This window comes from Danio rerio, chromosome 5 (assembly GCF_052040795.2).
Source record: "Danio rerio strain M-AB ecotype USA chromosome 5, GRCz13ab, whole genome shotgun sequence".
Taxonomy (NCBI): Eukaryota; Metazoa; Chordata; class Actinopteri; order Cypriniformes; family Danionidae; genus Danio; species Danio rerio.
In genome coordinates, this window is record NC_141025.1 from 9,824,949 (window position 1) to 9,846,421 (window position 21,473).

General features: G+C 37.4%; 1 protein-coding gene and 1 long non-coding RNA gene across 5 annotated transcripts; one reads left to right on the forward strand and one right to left on the reverse strand.

The window, feature by feature from the left end:
• The first annotated feature begins 53 nt into the window (after window positions 1–53).
• Window positions 54–8,572, forward strand: pimr122 (Pim proto-oncogene, serine/threonine kinase, related 122). Its single transcript, XM_087253166.1, has 6 exons — window positions 54–383; window positions 3,882–5,381; window positions 6,817–6,959; window positions 7,244–7,622; window positions 8,177–8,353; window positions 8,466–8,572. Exons 1-6 carry the CDS (start codon window positions 242–244, stop codon window positions 8,570–8,572), a joined length of 2,448 nt encoding a protein of 815 aa, XP_087109292.1. The 5' UTR covers window positions 54–241.
• On the reverse strand, window positions 1,478–21,437 carry LOC141385751 (uncharacterized). 4 transcript variants are annotated; one of them, XR_015490887.1, is made up of 6 exons: window positions 21,244–21,437; window positions 20,169–20,236; window positions 18,173–18,288; window positions 17,825–17,932; window positions 11,564–11,640; window positions 1,478–1,966 (listed from the first exon to the last, which is right to left on the reverse strand). It is a non-coding gene; the product is annotated as an uncharacterized LOC141385751 (long non-coding RNA). The 4 variants fall into 4 exon arrangements; XR_015490889.1 differs by lacking the exon at window positions 18,173–18,288; XR_015490888.1 differs by lacking the exon at window positions 11,564–11,640.
• Between the last annotated feature and the right edge of the window lie 36 nt (window positions 21,438–21,473).

The window sequence follows — 21,473 nt, forward strand, 5'->3', positions numbered from 1 at the left end:
TATGACGCAGTAGGAGACATATAGCCTTTTACAAACCAAATTCCGCCATTGCTCTTATTTGACAAGTAACTAGTGAGTTGCACAAAGTTTGCTTTAAATAATTTGCTTTTCTTACATTGTCAATTGATAGCGTACGGTTTATTGAGGCTTACTCTGATAAACTAGCCTTACAGTAAATTTCAGTGTTTATTGTAGGTGTATTTAACATTTCTCATATTTAAGTGTACGGAAACTAATCCTAATGTTATTTACCGTACTCGGAGCTATTGCTCTCTTCCTGAGAGAAAGAAACATCAGTACCACCGTCTCAGGTCAAGATGAAACACTGGACCATCAAGAAGAAGGACTGGTCACGGTACCACCACCTGTGACCAACACTGATGGTAAATAATGTTTTGTGTTTAAAGAACATGTACCTCATTTTGTACACTAGAGTCTGTGTAGGGCTCTACACCTGTTTTACCCTACTGTAAATATTATTTACTAAAAAACAAAGTGAATATTAACACAGGCCTAATGAAAACCGCTCTACACAGGGTGTCAAACGTCTCACAAATGTGTCTAATATGGTGCCAACAATGATATAAAATAATAGTTTTGTCTTGTTTCTAGCCCAGATATCTCAAAATTCTTAAATCAAGAATCTTTTTTCTAGATGAGCGAAAATATTTCCTGGTTTTCAGAAATAATGAGTCAGAATTATGTAATTTTTTCCTTAAAACAAGCAAAATAATGCTTTGAAATACATTTTACTTGCCCTCTGGCAGATTATTTAGCTTGTTTTAAGAAAAACTTTAGACAATTCTGAAACAAGACAATATTTTTACTTATTAAATGCTTCTTGATATAATGTTTTATATTTGGACTAAAAACAAGACAAAAACTAAGTAAAGTATTTTTGCTTTGCATTAAGTTTTTTAATTATGCATTGGTAATCTGTAAAGACAAAATCATTTTCTCTGCTTCAAGATGGAAGGGTTAGTTCACCCAAAAATGCAAACACTGTTATTAATTACTCACCTTCACGTCACTCCAAACACCTAAGACCTTCTATCGTCTTCTGAACACAAATTAAGATTTTTTAACATCCTAATTTGTGTTATAAAATGAACACAAAAATGTTGTCTACTGCCATGCAAAATTAATAAATAAAATCTCAATGTGCACAGGGAAAAATAATATGCTAGATTTCCTTTAGAATATAGTGCATCACTTTTGCATGCCTCTTTATGAGTATCCTAGTAAATGGTTTTGCTCAAATTTATTGGTTGGTGTAACCCAATAGTTTAAGCAGTTTTTGTTTACAAATTTAAGTTATTTCTACCATTAAAGTTCTGTTTACCCAATTATAAAATCTTCAGCTCATTTTAATTGAAAATGTTTAGTTCTTAACTTTAAAATACCAAGTCACTTATCAGTTAACGTACAATTATATACATTACAAAGGGTGGAAGAAGCAACAGATAACAGGAGAGTATTAAAGTAAAGAACTTCTTTATTAAGCAAATGCATCTTAAAACATTTCTTAAAGCATTTTTAGTTGTCCAAAAAATTGCAAAAATGTAAAAAAAAAATAAAAATGTACTGCTTTAATATAAACAATTGTTCAAAAACGGCTTTAAGAGTATTTTAAAAGCTGTGCTTGTCAAACATTCAATGGGCACCAAAAAGAAAACAAAAAGATCATTTAAATATGATAATATACATTACTGGGTGGCACAGCGGGTAGCACAATCGCCTCACAGCAAGAAGTTCTCGGCTCAGTTGGTGTTTCTGTATGGAGTTTGCATGTTTTCCCTGCATTCGCGTGGGTTTCCTCCGGGTGCTCCGGTTTCCTCCACAAGTCCAAAGACAAAGTATAGGTGAACTGGGTAGGCTAAATTGTCCGTAGTGCACGTGCGTGTATGGTCACAATTTTCGGTATGTGCTCTTCAATGTCCTGCTGGCCTGTTTCCCCACAGGTGTCCTGAAACAAAACAATAAAACAAAATGTAGATTTGATTCGACACCCCTGTTAGATTCCTCGTCTCTACTTGTAATTTACTGTCATCTACTGGTGGCATCTTAACACCACTAAATCCTTTAGGAATATGTCCTTTATAGTTTTTACATGTAGTTGTTTTTGCCAAGCTTAGGGTTATTTTATTCATTGTTATATGACACAAAATATAACAGCTATAAGTTCATACTGACGTATTTATACAAAACAAATCATTGATTTCAAAGTGAATTAGATTATGAACAGTAAATTCATCATGTGACATTTTTAATTTAAGGCATAATAGGCCTAATTTAATGACTGAAAGGAAGATCTCAATATCCAGAAGCCTAATACTCAGTGTCAAACCATGAACGTAAAGGGCACCTATAATGAAAATCATCTTTTGTAAGCTGTTACGACACAACTGTGTGTAGGTATAGTGTGTCCACTGTCATATTAGAGTGATATAAACCCAATAAATCTCTTTTTTTTCTGACGTTAAAATACAAAGCAGGTTCTGTTTCCCAGCTGTCTCTTTTCTTTTTATTTTGCTGGACATTATGAGCGCTGCTCCGTTTAAGCCCTCGCCATAGTAGTCATACTAACAGCAATCATATTTCCATCTGTTTCAAGCTAAGAATATTTGAAATTACATATCAACACAACAAAACCGAGATGTGATCACAATCTGAGCATTTGCGATCAATATACTTCACCCGCAGCTGCTTTTCAGTCATTTATAACCCTCATGCCAATGTCAGAGCTACAATTCACTGATGTTTTCATCCGTCTTTCAGAGATTTAACATTAGTCATTGGTGATGATGTTATAGCGGGTTAGTGTCTGGTTTTATATTTGGTGTCGGATTAATATTTGCTGAATATCTGTTTGTTCACTTCTGCTATTTATACTCTGATTTGCGTTTTAATTAGTAAATTTTTTTCCACTTAACTGCAAATTAGAATAGAAACTGTATAAAAAGTGCAAACATACTGACAGTAATAGATACTGTACATTGTTATGGGTCAATAATGTTAATAATTAGCACAAATCCATCAATTTCCCCTTTCTGGCTGTTCTTTCTATGACTGAATTATGCAGAAGCACTGTTCATGTGTGTTTCCTCGTCGGTTAGTAATGCTATATTTCATTGCACAACATAATCAGGCTTTTTGGCTAAAAATAGAGAAATCACGGTTTAATCAGTTATTATCGGGTTATTTTGGTTATTTTAAAATGTCACCTCTCCTGCTGTGCATGAACTAAGCTGTTGAATGGTCAGTGTATGAGGCGGCTAGGCTAACCTAGCTTCAATTTTGATTAAGTTATTTTCTAATCGGCTGCCTATTATGTGGTGAATATACTCCTGTAATGCATACGGCAGTCCTGTTTTGTCTGGCTTTCTCGTATATCTCACCTGTTTGCCAAAAATGACTAATTATATCCATGGGAATGTCTGACACCGGCGCATACACATTACAATAGACGTGCCAGGCACGAAAGCTTGACAGGCATAGCAACAGTTACTAAGGAGGGCGGGACTTAGCGAAGGGTCTATTATCGGATGGGTTTGTTGAGCTGAACTTTTACAGACACCTTCTGGAGACACCAAAGGCTTATCTTACATCTTGTAAAAGGGGTCAAATAGGTGCCCTTTAATAACAAATATTTGGATGACCTGATTATATATACATTCAGCAACTCGATTAAAATCACGATGCTGGTCACAGCAAAAACATCCCTGCATGTGCACACACTAACCAACAAATAAAAGTAGAAAGAAATGACCCTAAAAGTCACTTCACAATTGACAGCATTTGATTATATCAATTGTAAACACTGGATAAATGTTATTTAACTAAAACTAAAATCTTTTGTTTCATATTATTCCTTTCTTTAGGTCCAGAAATCGGTGACTGGTGTGAAGAATCATCTTTGCATCTGGAGGAACAGATCGATGTTCAGATTGAGGAACCATCACTGGAGGAACCTGTTGATGGTCAGAGTGTGGAACAATCACTGGTAGAGCCTGACAGTGTTCACGGTGAAGAACCATCACTGATAGAGCCTGACAGTGTTCACGGTGAAGAACCATCACTGGTAGAGCCTGACAGTGTTCACGGTGAAGAACCATCACTGGTAGAGCCTGACAGTGTTCACGGTGAAGAACAATCACTGGTAGAGCCTGACAGTGTTCACGGTGAAGAACCATCACTGATAGAGCCTGACAGTGTTCACGGTGAAGAACCATCACTGGTAGAGCCTGACAGTGTTCACGGTGAAGAACCATCACTGGTAGAGCCTGACAGTGTTCACAGTGAAGAACCATCACTGGTAGAGCCTGACAGTGTTCATGGTGAAGAACCATCACTGGTAGAGCCTGACAGTGTTCACGGTGAAGAACCATCACTGGTAGAGCCTGACAGTGTTCACGGTGAAGAACAATCACTGGTAGAGCCTGTCGATGATCACAGTGAGGACTCGGCCAGCTCCTCCAGCAGTAATGATGTTCCTCCAAACATTTCCTACGCTGAGTCCAGCAGTAGTGATGACTTCCCTCAAGAGTTTTCCTCAGCCGGATTCAACTGTAGTAGTGAGCTCACTGCCAGCTCCTACAGCAGCTTCTTCTCTGCTGAGTCGGGCTGTGGTGATGACCCCTCCACAGATTTTCTGTCAGCTGAGTCGGGCTGTGGTGATGACCCCTCCACAGATTTTCTGTCAGCTGAGTCGGGCTGTGGTGATGACCCCTCCACAGATTTTCTGTCAGCTGAGTCGGGCTGTGGTGATGACCCCTCCACAGATTTTCTGTCTGCTGAGTCCGGCTGTGGGGATGACCCCCCTCCAAATGTGGTCCCTGCTAAGCCCGGCTGTAGTAATATCAAATCTCCAAATGTGGTACCTGCTAAGCCCGGCTGTAGTACTACCAAATCTCCAAATGTGGTCCCTGCTAAGCCCGGCGTTCATTTCAAATATCCAAATGTGGTACCTGCTAAGCCCGGCTGTAATAATATCAAATCTCCAAATGTGGTACCTGCTAAGCCCGGCTGTAGTACTACCAAATCTCCAAATGTGGTCCCTGCTAAGCCCGGCTGTAGTAATATCAAATCTCCAAATGTGGTACCTGCTAAGCCCGGCTGTAGTAATATCAAATCTCCAAATGTGGTCCCTGCTAAGCCCGGCGTTCATTTCAAATCTCCAAATGTGGTACCTGCTAAGCCCGGCGTTCATTTCAAATCTCCAAATGTGGTACCTGCTAAGCCCGGCGTTCATTTCAAATCTCCAAATGTGGTACCTGCTAAGCCCGGCTGTAAAGATGTCGCTAAAGGTGCAACCTGTAAGACAAAGGACGCTGATCCACCTCAGCCAATGAAGCAGAAGGATAAAGACACAAACATCATTGGTAAGTTTACTAGCATGACACCCTAGTCACCCAACACACATGCATATTTTAATAGTGTTTTCATCACTTTTATGCTTTAAACTGGCTGTAATAGACTGATTTCACGCGGCTGCCATTTTTAAAAGCGAAATCGAGACTGCGGTGGGAAGAAACCCGGAAGTACAGTATGGTTGGGAGTTACATAGGAACGTTGTGTAGCTGGCTGTATATCTTATCAGCGAAGAGAAAGTGGAACAAATTTATCATTTCACCGTCTTCCCAGTGACCCGAAGGTCCGTTTTGAATGAATGGTGAAAAAAAAAGGGATATCAGAGCTCATTTTCAGCTAAGTTAAGGAAAATGGCACTAGTTATCTAATGTTTTCTTTCCCAAACACACGTTTTAGATGCCATTTATAAAACTCGAGTTAATGAACTGATTCTTTCACCATGTTAGACTTGTCACGATACTGAATTTAAAGAAAAAACGTCAATTTCCTGTTAACATTTAAAGCACTGTTGATGGCTTTCTTAAAACAGCGCTGATTTGCCATTGTGTTCACCAGTGCTCAACAGAAATGCTTGTGATTGGCCGAGAAGGTCATCAGTTTAACCTCCGTTGTTTATCGAGTACAAACACAGACGAGCGAACTGCTTGATGACTCGACTGATCTTCACGGCTGCTTCGCACTCCAGACTTCGTGTATCTGTGTTTGCACTGGGTGAAGAGCGGTAAACTGAGTGCAAACACAGATACACAGAGACTGGAGCGTGAAGCAGCCGTGAAGATCAGTTGAGTCATCCGTGCTTAGCGGCGCTTTAATGTTAGTGGAAATGGACAGTTTTAAAACTTCAATACCGGGACAACACTATTACAGACAACACGAGGATATGCTACAGAGGACTGCAGTGTTTTATCACTCATTGGGTGACATAGGCTGAAGCAGGAAAGCGTCCCCTCAGTGTTTAAACTAGTGCTATGAACTGAAGCCCAGGAGGACACTTGAGCATATTACTCTTACAGAGATTGTGATGTTGTTTGATGCTTAATTGCTTTCAATTGTTTAAATTAAACTTACTGATTGATATTAGAGTGATGTTTACACCATTTCTGCATTTTAAATTCTTATAATAATGCACAGCATGTTACTGCAATGTTTACAGTGCTGGTCCTATACTTCCTGGTTTCTTCCCACCGCAGCCTCGCTTTGGTTCTTTAAAATGGCGGCCGCGTGAAATAAGCGCATACACATTTTGTCCAGGGATAGCTGATAACTGAGATGGAAATATCTATATAAATCATAATCAAATATATAGGGAAGACAGAAAAAGAAGGATTTAGATGATGGGGTTAATTCTGCTGTGGTAACCCCTGATGGAGCAGGTAGTTTTACACAAAGGTAGCGCTGTCACTAATTCACAAGTTTTATTAACTTCTCTTATTTTTCTTTTTACAGAGATCAAAACAAGGAGCTATAAAATTGGCGCTAAGCTGGGCAAAGGAGGCTTTGGAACTGTTTTCGAAGGAACCCGTTTACAAGATGGCCAACATGTTGCAGTGAAAATTGCCACGTTCGAGGTCAAGCGATTCATCCGTGTTGTAAGTAGTCTGTGCTCTTTGCTCTGAATAACTGTGTCTATTTCAATCATGTCAATTTAGAGGTGCTGTGTGTACGTTTTTGACTCTTTTAAAGTACATAAATACCATAATATGTTTGCAGATATTTTAGAAACGTGCTATGTGTCAGTTATTCTCCTTTATAAATGTGTCTGTCTTTGTTTTGCTCTTTATTATCTGCCCACTGCTTTTTATGATAGACGTCAGCAACAGTTTTAACAGGAAATAACTTTATCAAACGAACTTAACAACTGTCTTTCTTCTAGGATGGATTTGACCAGCCACTTCCAGCGGAGATCGCTCTGCACTTTCTTGCCAATAAAGGCATTAGGGTTAAAGAAATTATTAAGCTTCTGGAATGGAAGGTGGAGGCCGATCGCTACATTATGATCCTAGAGCGGCCCATAACCTTTATGAGCTTAGATGAATATTTAAAAAACCACAGTGGAAACATCGGAGAGGACTTGTTACGGAAAATCATGTTCCAGACAACAACCGCAGCTCACGCGTGCTGCAAACGCAATGTGTTTCACCGCGATATCAAGCCTGACAACTTGCTGTTTAGCCCAATTACCTTTGAAGTCAAATTGATTGACTTCGGGTGTGGTGAACTCCTAAATGAAGGCTTCTACTCTGAATACTGGGGTAAGTAAATCCCTCAAAGCTCTAAGGAGCTCTTGTGATGGCTCAAGGGTCACATCTGTTGTTGTTTATCTATACCAGAGGTGCCAAGGCTCAGTCCTAGAGGGCCGGTGGCCTACAGAGTTTAGCTCCAACTACTTTCAACACACCTGACAGAAAATGTTTCAAGAGTTCACACTTAGCTGATGATTGATTATAAAGCTTGTTTGGCATGCTCATAAGCTCATAAGAGGAGTAGGGGTGGATGGGGGGATTCTTCAAATCGAAGATGGCTGTTATATGGAACTAGAGTATTTATAGTGGCTTAGGAATCGTCTGATTGGTGAATCATGAATTGAATAATGTAAGGCCGGCTGCAAGCAATAAGCACGTGATCCTGTCGAAATTAGTTTATAAATGAACTTCACTTAGAATTCTTAGTGAGAGCTTGATTAGCTTGTTCAGGTGTGTCTGATTGGGGAGAGTTAAACTCTGCAGGACACAGATCCTCCAGGACCGGGTTTGGGTACGCCTGGAAATTTAGATGTTGTGCTAATGGAAACACATTCTTTTTTTAGGCACATTAAAGTACTGCCCTCCAGAGTTTAGAAAGACTGGCATATACTACGGCGAGCCAGCGACAGTGTGGTCACTCGGGATTCTCCAGTATTTCCTAATGTTCCGAAAGTATCCAGAAAACCGTCAACTCCTCAAGTTGAAAAGCAGTTATTTTCAGAAATATGGATGGTCAAAAGGTGAGATCTGCACTTCAGCTAAAGAGAGTGGTGGTGGACATTTTGAATGTCAATGAAAGGTTTACAATTTAAGGTAATAATTACATGCATCTCTTCCTCTTTTTCTACACAGAATGCAGCGATTTCATCACCGGTTGTCTGCAGATTACCTACAGCGATCGGCTAAAGTTGCATACACTCCGTGTCCATGCCTGGTTTAAGGTAATGAATAGATTTTGATGTCAGTGAAATTAAACTGTCATGAGCTGAGTTTCCATCCTAATGTGAAGCACATCTTCTCAAAGTGCACTAAATATATATATTTAGTATTTATAAATGCGGATTATGTGCTAATGATTTCCATCAAGTTGGTCGAGCAGCTGATCTGTAGTATTGGTAACCTCATAACCAACAGTAAACAAGTGTACTTGAGAAATGTTCGCTACATCAAGGTTAATTTGACAAATGCATTTCCATCATGAACCCTTTTACACACGAGTCCAAAATGACCTCAAGTGAGCATTAAAACATTTTTTGAATTAAGGGATTTTTACAGAAACTTGTTTCTCATGTGATACTTAAGAAGAAGCATTAACACAGGCTGATGGAAACCCAGCTAGTGTCAGGTGACAGTCTTGTGTTCTTAAGTTTCCTTTTTTACTTGACATTTATTGCTTTTCTTTTAATGATATGTCGTTTGTTTAATGCATTAAAGCTGTAAACCTGATCACTGCTTTTGTTTCAGGAGGAGAACGAGCAGTAATGAGGAGAAATGGCATTTAGCCAGTCCAACCACACCACCACAGTCCTTTAGCTAAACATAACTTCATCCATTACAGAGAGAAAAAGCTGAACATAATTTGGTTCTGCATTGTTACATCTCTCCTATTTTTCAACATGTACACTGGCTCTAATTAAATTTCATATAAAGAAAAAAAAAGAAAAAAAAAAGCACTTAACAGTCTAGAGTAGACCTTCATATAGTGTACATACTCCTTCCCGCACTTTAATTTCAGCTTTTGCTTTAACTCTTGCACTTCCATGTGCTAAAATAAAATGTATAATAAAAAAAAAAAATATATATATATCTCAGTCGTTCCCAGTCCAGGTCCATATATTTTGGGTGTCTCTTTCTAAAATATGTAATTTGAGCCAGAAGAGAGAGACTCTCGACCAATGACTACTGGGATCAACTGATATATATACAGGGTTTCCAATGAATATTATCACTCACCAGCCAATTCGGCCACAAAACTGTAAAACATTAATAAATAAAACAATAAAAAAGTAAAAATAATAAAAATTAAAAAACATTAATAAATAAAACAATAAAAAAGTAAAAATAATAAAAATTAAAAAACATTAATAAATAAAACAATAAAAAAGTAAAAATAATAAAAATTAAAAAACATTAATAAATAAAACAATAAAAAAGTCAAAATAAATAAATAAAAAAAACATCATTATAAATTAAACAATAAAAAAGTAAAAAAAATATTAAAATAAAATAAAAAACATCATTAATAAATAAAACGATAAAAACTGCCTGTATTGAAATATAGTGTTATATAATATTGGCCATGTTATTGACCAATCAGAAATTCTTCTAGAAACAAAAAAAAATTAAGAAATAAAACATAAAAAAGTAAGTTATGCTATTCATTATTCATCCTCATGTTCATCTTCAGAAGTATTTTTACTATTTTTACTTTTATCTTAGATATTCTGCCTCATCCAGACTCAAAGTCTACAAAAACATCCTCAAAACCTACAATATGCCTTCACATAAAACAAACATTTTCATTCACAGTTTCTTCTCCTCAGTGTGATTATAGGACACGCGTTCACAAGCACTGTGCAGTGACATACACCTCTCCGGATGCCTGCGCACGACTTCCTCTCTTTGAAAAAATGCACAGGCGCATCCAGAGTTGTATGTCAGAGGCACGACATGTGAACGCGTGCCCTATACTGACACTGAGGGAAGAAACTGTTGAATCAAGTTATTTTGTTTTATGTGTAAATTAAAGTATTCTCATAGTCTGGAATCTTTCTGTCTATGAAGGATTAAGGAGATCTCTTCATTCAGATCTCTTCATTCGTGTTCTGAAGATGAATAAAGTTACTACCTTTAGTATTTGCTTTAAATCTTTAATAAATAAAACAATTTTAAAAAATAAATTTAAAAAAATCATTGTAAATAAAACAATAAAAACTGCCTGTATTGAAATATAAATCTATAACTGGCCATGCTATTGACCAATCCGAAGTTCTTCTAGAAACAAAAAATTAATAATAAATAAAACAAAAAAAGTAAGTTATGTTATTCATTACTCATCCTCATGTTCATCTTCAGAATTATTTTTACTATCTTTATTTTTATCTTAGATATTCTCCTTTATCCAGAAGTCCACAAAAACATCCTCAAAACAGACAATATGCCTTCACATAAAACAAACATTTTCATTCACAGTTTCTTCTCCTCAGTGTGATTATAGGACACGTGTTCACAAGCACTGTGCAGTGACATACACCTCTCCGGATGCCTGCGCACGACTTCCTCTCTTTAAAAAAATGCACAAGCGCATCCAGAGTTGTATGTCAGAGGCACGACATGTGAACACGTGCCCTATACTGACACTGAGGGAAAAAACGGTTGAATCAAGTTATTTTTGTTTTATGTGCAAATTAAAGTATTCGCATAGTCAGGAATCTTGCTGTCTATGAAGGATTAAGGAGATCTCTTCATTCAGATATCTTCATTCAGTGTTCTGTAGATGAATAAAGTTATGACCTTTAGTATTTGCTTTAATATTTTCCTCATATACAACCTTTAAAATTAATAAATAAAACAGTAAAAAAAGTCAAAAATAGTTAAAAAAAAACATCACTATAAATAAAACAATTAAAAAGTAAAAAAAAAAAACATCACTATAAATAAAACAATTAAAAAGTAAAAAATTATAAAATTAAATTAAAAACATCAATAATTAATAAAACTATAAAAACTGCCTGTATCGAAATATAAATCTATAACTGGCCATGTTATTGACAAATCAGAAATTCTTCTTGAAACAAAAAAAAGTTATAATAAATAAAACATTAAAAACAGTAAGTTATGTAATTCATTATTCATCCTCGTATTCATCTTCAGAAGTATTTTTTACTATTTTTATACTATTTATTTATTTACTATTTTTGTTGTAGTTTATGGTGAGTGATAATCCAAACCCTGTATATATAGGTGGCGAGGTCCGTTCCTCCACGTGGTGCCACTGGAAACTGCCCATCTTAAAGGTGGTGCTGAGCTGAACACGGACAAAAACTGACATTAGTCTGAGGCGACAAGCCTCACAAATGATGACAATTATGAATTTTGTACAAATTTTGTACTAGAGTTTGAAATAAAATGTCACATTTCCCAGCTAGCAAAATTAATGTGGCTCAAATCCAGCCCAAGATCCAAAGAAAATCGGCACTCTGCCACTTTAGCTCTCAAAAAAATCTTTAATGTCAATGTCACAACGTTTCGACCGACATGGTCTTCATCAGGTAAAGCATTACAAATGGGAGTACTCAAATCCAGCCCACACCAGACACTTCCCAGGTTTAGCAAAGAATTGTGGCCCAGATTTGGCATAAATCTGGCTCAGCAGGCATTCACCCGGCACTGGCATACAGCATGAGGGCCAAACATGGCCCTGGTTTTAAGGCGGCACAGAAAACTTGGGCCAGATGTAAAGATTTGGCCCAGATGTGGGCCATGTAAGTTTGGCCTATCTTGACCCACATTTAAAATACATTTTTATTATTTTCAAATAAAGAAAAAAAATCTACCAATCAGATGGCTAAGAGAAAAAGCACACCCCATAGCACATCTAAAGCGCAGTGATACAAGGGTTTATCAAATTCATTGCAGTGACACGCCAACATATCTGGCCATAGACTCAGTTATGGGATATTAACTTGGCTGAGACTTGGCTTAGATATGGTCTATGTTTGGCCTTTGTCTGGAAGTCAGATTTGGTCCAGTCATGTATCGTAATTCACTGCGGCATGTGGGCCAAGTGAAAGCTAGTTGTGTGGGCCAGATCTGAGCCAGAGATATTTTGCTATGTGGATTACATCCGGATGGAATGACGGCACTTGGCTGGTCCGCTTCTGTATGCCAGACCTGGGCCACAATTAAGCCATATCAATATCACATATCAGCCAGAATTCAACCAAATGAACCAGAACTCTATTCTGGGCCACAGTTTGCTTCTATTTTGGCCCAGATCTGGCCAACACATTACACTTGCTGGGTGTGACAAAGAACAAAAATCCCAGCATGCATAGCAGTATGAATACATTATACAGCTTATTGATGCTCCAGTTTTCATTATTTGCTGTTGATTTTGTTGTTTATGTTGACGCTGTTGATTTTGTCACTTTTAGTAACCTTTTTGTTATGTTTGTGAGTTTTGTTCATTTTGTTAATTGTCACCGTTGTTGAGGTTCATACGCTGATTATTGATGTCTCTGAGAGCAGAAGTTGAACCATAGAACTTTTTTAGCTTGTAAACTTTCCTAAACCTGTGGCATGTGCAAGCATGTTATTACGTACCTCTAATAATGGATTACACATTGGTTAGCATCAGTGAATTATATTATTTCATCACAGGTTGTGCCTAAGTTATTTTTATAGTTTTTTTTACTTGGCTTGTTTGTTTAATAAATAAACTTTTCAAGCAAAGTTCTTAAAAGTTACAGCAGCCCAAAAGAAAATTTACATTGAGAGGTTCAGAGCTACGAGCCCAACTAAAGCTATAGCTGCGTCTCAAATGGCACACTATACACTCATGCACTATGTACTTTTGCACTAACACACTCAACAGCGCGATAATCTTAATATTATTTGTAGTATGTGCTGTGCCGTGGTTTTCATATGCGCACGTTTAAGATTTGAGATAATAAAATCGCCCCGAAATTGCCTAACGCAATTTCAAGAGTTCACACTTAGCTCACGATTTATACATAGCTTGTTTGGAATGCTGTCCCGGGAGAGAGCCCTGAGCTCAAGGGATCCTTGAGCCCAGGGCTCCCCCTTTTCGCAGGGCGAGGGGAGATTGAGCTCAGGTCGATCTCAAACTCCCCTGCTGCTGAGGCCAAGGCGAACTTCCTGAGAGTAAAACATTAGAAAAAAGATTTAGGCTTATTTTATCTATAATATAGAGCACATTTGAATGGTGGGAGGAAACCGAGGAAAACCCACGCGGACAAGGGGAGAACATGCAAACTCTGCACAGACATATCAGATGGCCCAATGAGGACCCAACGCTATTGGTATTCTTGCTGTGAGGCAACAGTGCTAGTCAGTGAGCCACTGTGCCGCCCTTTCTGGATAAAGGTGGGAGGAGGGGGGGGGGGGTTCTTCCAGACAAAGATAGTTGTGGAGAGGAAATGAGGATACATATAGTGACCTGGGATCCTTTGATTGGAGGATCATGATTAGCTAATGTGGACCAGCTGGGTCAATCATGAGCTCATGCTCCTCTCGAAATTAGTTTCAAATTAAACTTTACTAAATAGGGCACTATAAAAGCTAAAGAACTTAATTCTTATATTTGCTTTTTGCAGCCTAGGGCTATACTTCTCACCATGTATCTTTTCTAAAACATACAGTCTAGTGTAAGAGCATGTTTATTACTAAGAAAACTAAAACAACATATTTTAATTGAACACATCACATAAGGTACACATACAGAACCGTCTATCTAGTATTGTGAAAAGGCAAAGCTGAAAATCTGAGGTTAAAGCGCCACCCAGCGGTCAAAAGCTGCTGGCGCACCAACTACCGCCACCACTGCGGTATGAACGGCGGCAAAGAGAACATATTGAAGTAGTGACATCTGTATATGACTGTAGTGTCGTCCCAAATTGAGCACTAATGTTTTTTACTAAGCAGAAATTCAAACCGTTTCCCTGATGACGTTTGACGGTGGCCAAATCAGTGAAATAAATGACCAAACTATCAAATAATACCTGCCATGAGCATAACCACATTCACCATCGGGAGGCGATATAATCCCTCTTGTAGGAGAACTTTATTTTCACCATCCAAAATAAATAAAGTTATCCAACATGTGCGCCCGCTAGCTCTGCCCCTTTCGCTACGTGAGCAAAACTGCGGTCGTTGAGTGCGTGAAGTGTCCATCATTCCACACTTCATTTTACCAGCTGAATGAGTGCATCATCCGGGTAATTAAAGTGCACTTATTATTTTTAGAGTTTTCAGTGTGAACGCACTACTTACACTATTTATTCATACTACAAAATGCCGTAGAATAGTGCATAAGTATGCGATATGGGACGCAGCTAAACACTATTCTCCATGATGGTGACTTTAGTCTATGGGATCCACATATGTTTTAAGATAACTGGGCCACATTTGCCGCATTTCCACTATCGGGCCAGTGCGAGCCAGGGCTTTAATCGGGCCGGGCCAATAGCCCGGGAGGTTGAGAAATGCGGCCAAAATCATGTCGCGTTTCCACTGTCGAGCTAGTAGCTCACAGCGCGTCACGCAAACTCCGCCCACCGAACGTCCCCGAATCAAACGTCACACAACCCGCCCACTTCAGCGGGAATCAAGCAGATAAAGCACACCATAGAATCATCATGAAACGAAACCATTAAAATGAAGACAACCGAAACAAACAAATGACACGTTACTGTACAGCAGTACATTATATGTCTATACGCACAGACCTGTGTATTTACATTCATTACATTTGTTTACTCGCCGACCGACTGTTGGCATTGTGCATTGAGTGCTCTCGCCACTAACGCAGGGACCCATCACAGTGAGCGCACCCGTCCATAATCTAAAGCCACAGAAATTCTCCTTTATAACTCGATATGAAATGTATTTTATAATATCCTCGTTTTGATAGACGTCGTGTTAAGTGTTTCAGCACAAGAGCGAGTAGCCTAATAAAATATAGCCATATTTGTTGCGCTCAGCAGCTATTCACTAAAGCTCTACATTTAAAGTTTCATTTATAAATTTAACCTCATCATATAAAAACACAAACACTTGTTTGAGGATATAGAACACATTTTGTGTTTGGACTTTCCCCCAATGCGTTTAAAGCTGCGCTGCGCAGGACTGGGTGACAGGAAAAAAGGTTGGCTAGATTCTGCTTTCACTCACCCAAATATTGCTCTGTTTACACGATTTGATTAATTTCATCGTATCCAAATACTTTATAAATAATATTTCAAACCTTCACCGGTGTTTATTAATTTTAGAAAATATCGAAAATCTTTTTTTTTTCAGACAGGTCTTTTTGTAAAATGAAAGTTAGGCTATATGTGGCTTTAAAACGGTTTGATTTATGTATTGTATATAGGCTACCTACATTGTTCTAGCTAGCTTATGTTTATTTTATATTGGTTTATTTATTTAATGTGATTTTATATATAGCCGATATTTGTAATTCTTTAAATTATATTTCAATATAGCTTAGGATATTTTATCAAGATATGACACTATATTGTTTAAAGCCTATGAAAGTGGGCACGTAATTTGTTAAGTTTTATGTCTTTCTGTTGTATTTATATTGTGTATTATCTCCAAAATAAATAAAGAAAAAAGCCACTCGCAGCATCAACAGAGCTGTGAAGGAGCGCTCTTGCCCGGTCTCACACACACATACAGGCATTTAAACGCGCACAAACACACCTTTTAAAATTGACAATAACTCTCGAAACCATTTATTGTCTGCTGTGTCTTTAATATGGTGTAAAGATTATCATGCGTTATTGAAACATAAAGGAGGACGCAGCAATGTCACAATAAATTAAAACTACTTTATTATTTTATGCAGCAGCCTTACATTTAAAAGGAAAACATAAGGGCGATCATAAGCAAAAAGACCCCAGACTATAAGGCTATATGTTTTCTTTCCCTTATTTATTTATTTGTTTGGCGCATGTATGCGCGATCAGAAAACTGCCCGCCTCTCCTTTCACTCCGCCCCAAAGCCCCAGCTGGCCCTCCTTGGCCCATGGTATTCGGCGGGCCAAAAAAGGCCGGCCGCTGGCCCCAAGAAAGCCCCACTTTGGCCCGATTAGGCCCCGAGAGTGACAGTGGAAACGCCACTGGCCTTGGCTCGCTCGCTTTAGGAGCGATAGTGGAAACGCGGCTATTTGCCATATCTTCTCTGGGCCACATAGGGCTCACAGCCACATTAGCCAGAGCTAACTGCCAAATATTTTCCAATAGTGGCCCACATATGTCTTAAGTTAACTGGGCCATGTTTGCACTTACACATGTGAGCCACTTTAGGTTTAGACCCAGATCACCCTTAAATGACTATGTCATATTCTTGCTAACTGTGGCCCACATTTATCCTCCGTCATTTGGGTCAAATTTACCATTTTTCACACAGGCCACATTGGACTCACATTCAGATTACATTTTGCCATAAGTGCCAAATCTTTGCTTTAAATGGCCCATATATAAATTTGAATCTTTGGCCCCCTTTTGCTATTGTACAGGTGGGCCACTTCAGACTCACATTCATTTTGTCTGGGCCGAAGGAAGACCACCAGTGCCGCAAAACTGCCTAAAATGGCCCACATTTGTATGCTATCTGGGTTGTCAAAAAACGTATTTCTATTTCTTAAAGGCAGATTACTGCTGATTTCAAATGAGACCATTTAGGCACAAGAAATGAAAATGTTTGTAGCTTTAACAAAGATTAGCTGAATTCATCATTACTGAGCTGAATGTGTTTGATGTACAAGCATACATCTGATGGAGTTTTTACCATGAGAACTAATGCACTGTAAAAAATGCTTCCCTTCCAGCCGCAACCCAGCACCAGGCTGGAAAACACCCATACACTCTCATTAACACTCACTCATTCACTACAGCCAATTTAGTTTATTCAATTCACTTGTACTGCATGTGACTGGAAACTGGAGCACCTGGAGGAAAGCCACGCTAACACTGAGAGAACAAGCAAACTCCCTACAGAAATGCCAACTGGTCCAGCCAGGACTCAAACTCACGACCTTCTTGCTGTGAGGTGACGGTGCTAACCACTGAGCCCTGATCTGTTTCTCCAGCACTTAATCCTCCAACAACAGCACTCCACATTTCATTCTTTACCTATGTTTGTCCTGCATCTTTGTTTATTTCAAAACAATAATGAAATTAGACACACTGCTAAAACAACTCAGACTTGTCACTGCATCTACATCTTGTTGTTTTCTGGTGATCTGAAGTGCTTCTGTTATCTTCATGCTTTGGATAAAAGCGTCTGCTCAATGTACATCTGTTTTAAAGTTCAGTCATACAGTATCAATGGAAATACAAAGAAATCGGATTTTTGATTTGATGTGTGTCCTCATTTCATTAGCCACAGTCAGTGTTATCAGGAGTGAAATGTTGATCAAGAACACACTGTAAGATAAATAATATTTGTTGTTGTTTTTTTTTACCTGCATTTCCTCTGAAAATAAAGACAAGCGATGAAAATCACTGAAGATGTCTACTGTGGATGTGGTAAATGTGTCCAGTTTCTAATGTTCTCCATATGCTCGATTCAGCTAAAAAACAGAGCAAAGAGAGAAACTTTAAACAGCTCATTTGTGTCAAACATCAGAAGAATCCCAGCATCAGAAATAAACAGACAGTTAAAACACCTCAGATTGACAGTTTTATATTGACTATATAAATATAGATACTTTTGCTAATCTGTTTTATTGGCAAAACTAGAACTTCCACACACACACATTCACACACACACACACTCATACACTACGGGCAATTTAGCCAACCCATTTCACCTGTACCGCAAGGAGAACATGCAAACTCCACACAGAAATTCCAACTGAGCCGAGGTTTGAACCAGCGACCTTCTTGCTGTGAGGCGACAGCACTACGCCACTGCGTCTGAAAAGCGCTATAAATAAAATGTACTATTATTATTACTATAAAAGTATTTATTATTATGCTCAAATTAAAAAGTCTGTGAAAGTAAGTAAAATCTTAAACTGTTTTGATCACCGTCTACTAGGCTAAAAGATGGAAACATTTTGAAAGATTTTTCTTTTCATGTTTTGAGGAAAACACGACACAGCGGGGTTAGTTGTAAATGGGTGTTAAAATTAAGCTACACACTGTTGGACACTAATATTTTTTTAATTTTGAGTGTAATGTTGAGAGCTTTTTATATTAAAATGTTTTTTAATAGAATTTATATGTTTAAATAGACAAAAACTTATTGCTAATAATGCAAATAAATGCATCGTATAATAATAAATAAATGGATATTAATGCAAATAAATCCAATGTGTTTATACAATGGATAAATGAATAAATTAACAATGCTGTACTATGTACAATAAATGAAAACAATTTAACAAAGAACTGAGGAAATATAGCTACTATTTAAAGTAAACTGGATTTTAATCTACTGTGTAAAATTTGCCTTTGTATGTGTTACAACTAACCCTCTATCTGTTACAACTTGCCCAGCAGGTAGGGTAAATAGAAACATTTCTACTCCTAGTACTTTTGGCAATACTGCACAGAAACCAGCGGTCCAGCGATCATAATTTCAGTGCTCATTTGTGGGAGAGGCTTGTGTTTTATTTGGTAAAATAAACAGGATTTGTCCTACCTCATTACTTTCTTCATTATTTGACCAAAACCAAAAAGTGTCACTTTGTGCCCCGCTCTCCCCTGCCCTATTGAACGCTCCATCAGGGGCACTTAAATGTGTTGATGGGTTACTTTTGTCTGCACGCACAAGCTTAAAAACCAAGAGGAACTGTGCTTTTGCAGTGGTTGCCCCAAATCTTTGGAAATAATTTGCCTCTTCATGTTAGGCAGGCCAAAACCCTTTCTATTTTTAGTCTTAAAACTCATCTCTACTTTTGGCTTGTAACACCATGAGAGTCTTATGTCTGTTGTATTTGTCAGACAAATAAGTAAGATAATGGTTTGGAAACATTCATATTTTGTTTAATGTTTCTGGGGGAAAAGTATTTTCTGCACACCATTAGGCTGCGTTTATTAGGTCAAAAATACAATAAAAACAGGTGAATTGCCAAATATATATATTTCAATTTACAATGACTGTTTTCTGTGTGAATTAATCTTTAAAGTGAATTTGTTTTCTGCATAATTATTCCAGTCTTTGGGTGTTTGCAGTCTTACTGTTAATCTCTCTTCTACTGAGGTCCAACAGAGTCTGGATGCAGACGTGATGCAATCTAAGACAATTTCGGCTGCACATGCACTTTCAGACAGTTGTAATCATGTGTATTTGAATATATGTATTCTCTTATCATGCGCTATTTAAAACTCCCCAGTACATCATTATATATATATATATATATATATATATATATATATATATATATATATATATATATATATATATATATATAGGTATTCTCGTGCATGGGCACTTTGCAGTGGGTTAAAGACAGAAATGCACCAAAATACGGTTTACAAACTAAAGGCACGACAGACGAAAGAACTACCTGTATGTTTATATCTCACTGAAATTAAATATATGATTTATTTATCATCCTAAAAACTGTTGTGAACATACTCTTTAACTGCTTTAATAAAAGTGTTAGTAAATGTTTTTACAATACAGAAGGGGACACACTATCCTCATTTATGCTGGACAATAAGTTTGTAAACCCATTTTTTTTTAAATGTGAACATCTAAGAACATATTAAAATAAATCTGTCTTTAATCACATCATGATCCCTTAATGAATATTCAGAAACAATTCTGAACAATACAATAATCTGCTCTCTACATACTTGTGGTACTTGAAGGTTTGTTCTTCTCTCAGTCGCATCACATTCTCCGTGTATATCTCCTCTGCATCCTATTAAACCAAGAACAGCCGTGTTTAATATTATAATGATTTACAGATATTCAGACAAGTGCAGGTAGACACTAGTGGTCCTGCTCAAGTTCAAGTTCATTTATTTATAAAGCACATTTAAAAGCACAAGAAGACTGACCAAAGTGCTGTACATAAGACAAGGTAAAAATAAAAAGACAGAATATAAAACATAGAAATAAAAAAGAGAAATGTCTGTGAAAATGTAGCAGTAAAAAGGACTATTAAATTAATCTTAAAAAGCCAAGCTAAAAAGGAAAGTTTTAAGAAGTGATTTAAAAACAGAAAATGATGGAGCCATTCTAATCTCAAGGGGCAAGGTGTTCCACAACCACCCGCCACAGAGAGAGCTCTGTCCCCTCTACGTTTTCAGCCAACATTTTACCCCTGTCTTACTAGATAAGTGTCTTTTATGACCTTTTTATGAACTCTCATTACATACATTTTCAATACTTTTTTAAGTGTATTTTGAGAACATTTTTAAGTGCCATGTCTCAAAATCCAACATGAGAAAGTGATGCTCCAGGACACTGACCAAATCTAGGACACTGACCCAAACCATACAGATATAAAGTTTACATAATTCAAACACTTCATTAATTGTTATTCTTATAATAGTGTTAATAAATACAATTATAATCAATCTTTAACAAATAGATGCGAAAATAAGAGTGCCTATATTCAATTTTGAACATTAATTAAAATAAATCATATATATTTCTTCTCCTTGTTGTCAAATAACAGAACAAATTCTAATGGACAGGTAATTTATAAAGCCAAACAGGAATCAGTAAGACACGCCGCCATTTTATGAATCTCAGCATCACATTACTTCTGTATTTGGAGTGTAAATGGAGTTTGATAAGGCAGATCTGCTGCTTTTAATGGATATACACTATTATATATCGTGTTTCATGTTTAAACAAGCGCTTATACAGTGCTAATAACTTACATTTGAGGTACAAAATAAATACTAAGACAAATCTTACCTGTAAACGTATTTAAATCGACTCTGATTAAAAAACGAATCTCTGGTTCACCAAAACACCTGTAATGCTTCATCAAACAGGAAATATTAACGAGTCAAACAAAGATTTCCTGAAAAATCCGTTTTATTTCGCTTCAAACACAGCCGTGAAGGAAATAAACAACGGCTAACGTTAACTAGCGTATTTTTCAACTCGGAGAAGCTCCGCCCACCGCGCAAAACTGACCAATA

Bases quoted from the DNA above. Each gene is read 5' to 3' on its own strand.
- pimr122 (XM_087253166.1), top strand. From the start codon at position 242: ATGTTATTTACCGTACTCGGAGCTATTGCTCTCTTCCTGAGAGAAAGA. The intron at 6,960-7,243 runs GTAAGTAGTCTG...TCTTTCTTCTAG, and splicing joins TCAAGCGATTCATCCGTGTT to GATGGATTTGACCAGCCACT. The intron at 8,354-8,465 runs GTGAGATCTGCA...TTTTCTACACAG, and splicing joins GAAATATGGATGGTCAAAAG to AATGCAGCGATTTCATCACC.